This window comes from Ovis aries, chromosome 4, assembly GCF_016772045.2.
Source record: "Ovis aries strain OAR_USU_Benz2616 breed Rambouillet chromosome 4, ARS-UI_Ramb_v3.0, whole genome shotgun sequence".
NCBI classification, from domain to species: Eukaryota; Metazoa; Chordata; class Mammalia; order Artiodactyla; family Bovidae; genus Ovis; species Ovis aries.
The window spans coordinates 42,543,855-42,549,854 of NC_056057.1; the positions used below are offsets into that span (position 1 = coordinate 42,543,855).

General features: G+C 44.6%; 1 protein-coding gene across 1 annotated transcript in view; it reads right to left on the minus strand.

The window, feature by feature from the left end:
* GNAI1 (G protein subunit alpha i1) overlaps positions 1 to 5,130 on the minus strand; it is a 107,377-nt gene extending 102,247 nt beyond the window's left edge. Inside the window, exon 1 of the mRNA XM_015095247.4 lies at positions 4,708 to 5,130. Within this exon, the coding sequence (XP_014950733.1) occupies positions 4,708 to 4,825 (118 nt within the window). The 5' untranslated portion in view covers positions 4,826 to 5,130. The remainder of the gene's footprint in view (positions 1 to 4,707) is intronic.
* Between the last annotated feature and the right edge of the window lie 870 nt (positions 5,131 to 6,000).

Here is a 6,000-nt window from a genome sequence, read left to right on the forward strand (position 1 = left end):
TAGTGTTGAAGAAGACCCTTGAGAGTCCCTTGGACTGCATGGAGATCCAAGCAGTCAATCCTCAGGGAAATCAGTCCTGAATATTCATTGGAAGGACTGATGCTGAAGCTCCAAAACTTTGGCCACCTGATGCAAAGAACTGACTCATCTGAAAAGACCCTGATGCTGAGAAAGATTGAGGGCAGGAGAAGAAAGGGATGACAGAGGATGAGATGGTTGGATCGTATTGTGGACTTGATGGACATGAGTCTGAGGAGGCTCCGGGAGTTGGTGATCGACAGGGAGGCCTGGCGTGCTGCAGTCCATGGGGTTGCAGAGTCAGACAGGACTGAGTGATTGAACTGAACTGACTTACTATCATTGATAAATTAATTTCATGTTCTTTATAACTAACAGTGTAAAAATAAAGAGTAAAAAAATGAGATCTAGGCTTAATACAAAAAAATAATTTTAAGGAATAATACTGTATAACAACATAAAAGACCCTCCTCAGATATCCATTGTCATTTTCTTGAATTTACCTAATGTGTCAAATAAACACAATGACTGTGCAATCAACTTGCTTTTAGATACCATGCACTTATTGGTTGTCATTTACTTTTACTGTTTCCTTTCTGTTTACATTCCCATCAATACTGAAAATGGCAAAGTATAAGGTTTATATTGCAGGTGAATTCTAGTCCTACACAAGATATTAACATAATTAAGAACTAAATATGGACTTGACAAAATAAAAGGTTTGTCAGGACAACTTACAAAGATTCTGTTCCTGAAGTTTCACAATAGTTTGGGAAGCGGATAGGGCATAAGGCGAAATCACTCTGGAAGCCAGAGTGCAAATATGCTTCACCATATGCCAAGCATTCCTGTTTGGAGAAGAATGGTGCCCTGAGGAAAAGAGCACGAGGACAGAGGGAAGCTAGGTCTACAAGAAAGCTTTGATTCTACAGGAAAGGACAAGTCAAGAATGGTTTTCTGGAGTTAGCATGATATCTACTGCAGGCTAGAGGTGAATGAAAGCAAAGGCAGGAAAGTCTACTGCAACTGGGCTGCCAGAGGCAGAGTAGAACCTGCACTATAAAAGATGAGAATGGAAAAGAGAAGATACAGAAACATCAGCACTTTCAAAACATAAATAAATCCCCACCACCTGTGGCTTCTATTACAGTAACTGCTAATACAAAGCAGGTGAGGAAGAGAGAAACAACCTCTGTTGAAATACCAGATCCACTCACTCACTCAAGGAACTTTCTGACATCTAAGATCCTGAGCCAACTCTAAGCAAATAGCTAAAGCAATGCAAAATCAAAAGTTCTGCAATGCCATAATTTCTCAACTAGGGGAGTCACGGGAAAAGTTTAAAGAAAGCAAAGCGATGAACGGTATAGTTCCTCAAATAGCTCGTCAGTGGCAGGAATGGAAAAATATTCACCAAGTAGAAGAGATCCAGTTCCTCACATCATTTTAAGAAGCTAAAGAAGAAGATAAAAGGTGTGGATTTGTATTTGTTTGTTTGTGGAGATGACTCTGGTGGAGGGAAGGATAATGGGTGGAGTGAGAGAGAATAACAGCTCAAAGTTTCAGAATCAAATAATTTAAAAACAATTTGTAAAAATTTTATTGGCATATTTTCTACCCTCATATATCATTGAAAATTATCATAAAATATGTAATAAGTATCCATATGTACAATATAGTCTCACTGAAACAGGTTTAATGATGACGGTAAGTTGTAACATCCTCAAAGATATAACAATAAGATTTTCCCTTGAGAAAGTCACATATAATGGAAAGAAAACTTTCATTATTAAAATAAGTTTCTTTCTTTAGGATTATCACTCTAATATTAAAGGCTGAAAGCTAAATCTAAAAGGTCGAACCACTTAAACCCTGACCTAATTTTCTTTAGGTCAATTAGACTAGGTCCTCTGTTTTGTAAGGCCTAATTCACTGCTCCTAATAAGGATAGTGAAATACCTCTGAGTTTAAAATATATATATTTGTTCCCAATAACATAGACATCCAGTACCAAAAACTTTTTACTCCTGTGTGTCTTATACCTGAATCTCTCAACCACAATGTCTAAAATATAATTCTTGCCTTAATAAAAAATGAAATATAATGGACTATTTACTACACCATCTTAAAGGTACCTTAGGTACCTTAGGTGCTTTACGCCTTAAATTTAAAAAAAAAAAAAAACATTTGATGAGGAAAAAAAAAATAAACAGAAAACGAGATGTAAATGGAATTGACATTGGTTATAGGTTATCTAGACACCATTTTATATTTCTAGATGATTCAGTTGCTGCGTTTTACATGGAATGATTTAATTGAGCTCTTTACACACTAAGAACTAAAAAAAAAAATCCCCCAAAGAACCAAAGGTCAACACTTCACTGCTAAAGTCAAACTAGGAAAAAGAAATATTTTTTCAAACATTCCAAGAATAAGCCAACATTCTGTTTAAAGGAACTAGAATGTTGGAACTCTGGGCAAAAGGGTAGAGGGTAGGATGGGAGTAAGACAGACGAGGAGGTCCTCTGTTTTGTAAGGCCTAATTCACTGGGCCAATAATATGATGCTATGATGGGACTTCTACAGAGAAAAGGTGTGGGAACAGCACAAGACTAAAGCTAAAAAAGAGAGCTGAAAAAAATCAGCTACCTAAAGATTTTAAGTCATTTTGAAAGCCTTCTAATGTACTTGGTATGGAGAAACAAAACTCCTTAATTTCTTCTGAAAATCGTAGCTCTGCTACACCTCCCTCAGAGTTCTCACTACAGTTCATGGTAGAGATCCAAACTCAGGTTCTACCCTACATATTCAGTATATATTTTTCAGTCTAGAAGAGCTAGTCTCAGCTGAGATTAAACTTGCCCCTAGGGCATGTTTGAGACATTAGTTGGAGGCCAAAGATTCTGCTAAGCTTCCTATAAGGCACAACACAGCTTTCACAACAAAGAGATATTCCATCCAAAATGCCAGTAGTGCTAAGTTTGAGAAATACTGATCTCTTCTGAATATAAGCAAACACCAACTCCTTGGACCCTTATCCTTGTCTATTTCTAATAGACATCTATGTAAAGCATATTACCATACCAGAGGACTCATTTTTCAAGGCTTTAAACAAACATGGTGGATAGCTGGCTCAAAATGAGCGTCACACAATACACTGAAATAATACATCAGAGCAGGAGTGCACAAACTGCTGAAGAGAACTTTTCAATCCTTTCTCCATTTTTGTCTGAAGCACATTCCATTTGAAAGAGGAGCACCTATATGTTCCCATACCAAGGTATGTCCCTTCTGTGTTCAAGATACTAAAAATATATTGCCTTCCTCAAAAGACTATTTCTTATTAATGTAAAAACTTAGGTAAACAGTATAAACTGAGAAAGATTTACTTTGGGTAGGGGGAGGTGTGGAAAAACCACCAGGTCTCTAAAATGCAAAGTTATTTCACAGTTTACTTGTAGAATGACTCAGATCATTATTACTTTTAGTCATGCCAAGTTTGCAGCTTCTAAGCCTACTAGTAATGGAGAAAAAAACCCACCATTTTTCCTGCACTCATTAAACCAATGAAACAGAAGCTTACTGAAAATAGGCTTGTGCAATAGTATTTATTTTATTATAACTGTTACAAAAACAAAAGCAGTCGCTGCAGTGCAAACAAAGATTCTGAGAAATCTTTCACCTACTTTGCTACCTATAGGTAGGGTGGTGTGGTGTGTTTGCGGGGGGTGGGGGGGCGGGGCAAACAAAAGAAAATCCTAACTCACACATCAAAAATCTTAAACTGTGAATATTTTCCAAATGTATCCCTCAATCAAAATCCTGGATTACTCTTTTCACGTTCCCTTCCTTCAAACAGCTGGAAAAGACCTCCGCAGAGCGTTTTACCACCAGAACAATACTAAGAACAAATAAAAGCCTTGCGTCGACCTGGCAAATCTCATTCATCAGAAGCCCTGGCAGCAGAGGAGAATCCTGTTGTCCCGTGTGACCCATTCACACCTTTCACATCGGTTTTACTGAAGCCAGTTACCCAACTTTGGTGGTTCTCATATCCCCACAGTTATTTTTAAAAATCCAGCATAGCCTACTTCCCCTACGCAAGGTAAATGTAATCAGTGCTCCTTTAACACTTACTGAGTCGCCATAGGAAGTTCACCAGAAAGACACAATTCAACCCTAGGGAGGCCCCACAAAAGGTGCACTGATTTCACAAAACGTGGCACTCTTGACATCCTCGAGGAAACCACAACCGCGATACGATGCCTTGTACGCAGGGTTTTAGTGCGGGGGGTGCTCTTCTTTCTTTTTCGCCAATGCCCTTTCATTTTGATAAAGCTGAGCTAACTTAAAAGAAGGGGGCTTCCTTGCGAACCGCTCCTGGGCTCCTGGTGAAATTTCACACCAGGCACGCGAGTGAAGTCTTGCCGCGCCACCGGCGAGTTCTCCGCGGCCAAGGGAGCAAAGAGAAGAAGACCGAGGAGAGGGGCCCCCGCCTCAGCTCTGCGCGGCACAAGCTCGCGCTCCGAAACCATCCTCGGACGCTACACGATGCGCCCTCCGCCGCTTTGGCACGTCCCCTCCGGGTTTCCCAACGCCAAAGAGCCCAGCACAGCCGCGCCCGGCTCTGCCGCCCGAACCCCGGGTTCCAGGCCCACCAGGCGCCCAACCCGGCCCGGCCGCCCTTACCGAGCAGCAGCAGCTTGACCTCGCGCGCCGCCTTCTCGCCATCCTCCCGGAGGTTCCGGTCGATCATCTTACTCCGCTCCACCGCTGCCTTGTCCTCGGCGCTCAGCGTACAGCCCATTGTGCCAGGAGCGAAAGCTGGCTGCCGCTCCCTCCAAGTCCGGCGCGCTGCCTCGAAACACAGGTGAATTCTTTCTTTCTGGATGCAGGCGTTCGAATTCCTCCTGACGCCGGCCACGCCACCCCTACCTCCTTCCGAAACTGAGCGAGGGCAGCGCTCTCTGCCGAAGGGCGAGCAGCACCGCGCAGCTCTTTTCTACAGTCAGGCTCTACTCCTCGCCTCCCTAGGCGCCCCCTAAGACCAGGTTCCTAGGCTCTCGGAGCAGCTGCCAGCGGCCTCCTACTGGTGGCCGCGCTGCAGCCTCTAAGAAGCCCAGCTCGCCGAGGCGTCCGCGCGCCGCCGCGTCCCCGCCCCTGCCGCCCCGCCCGCCGCCCCGCGACCACTCCCAGAGCGCGCGCCCGCGCACGAGCCCTCGGACCTCGCCCCCTCGGATGGGCGCGCGCACCCGCGCTGCCGCGGACCCTGGCGCCGCACAGCCCGCGAGGGCCGGCCACCCGCGCGCGCCCGTGGGAAGCGCCCCTGGGAAGCGGCCAAGGAGCCCCAAACCTCTCGGGGAATTCCTCTACCTGGCTTCCTCCTCGAGAGTGTGATAATTTCTTCCCATTTACTCACACCCAGGGATGTGTGCGGACCTGCCCCTTGGGGTGCGGGTGGGAGAGCTGCCAAAGTTGGAAACCGAAAAAAAACCAGTCCTGGGCGTTTGAGCATGCCCAGCTCGGGCGGGCGCGCGAGGGTTTTCAAAATGCAAACCCGTGTTAGCGGGCCTTCATGGCGGTGGGAGATAGAGCGAGCTGGTTTGGGAATGGAGCCATGGAGAAAGCCGAGCAGGTGAAGTGGGGAACAGAAAGTCCCGGGAGGACAAGAGGTCAACTTTCTTCCTTTTTTTTTTTTTCCTTCTCTCCTCCCTCCTACCATCCATTTTCACGTTCCTTTCCACAGGCAGAAAACATTTTGAAGGATTTCCTCAAACCTGAGAAAATATGAGACAAAGAATCAAAGAGTATATTTTTAAAATAAGAGCCAACACACCCACACAAACAAAACCCCTCCTCACCGTAACTGACCTCCTCTGGGGCGACATAGAAGCTTCCAAGCCAAGTTCTGCACCAATATTCATGACCATGTTAGTAAATCAGAAGCCACTGGGCATGTCATTCTTTATTGCAGGCTTTGGC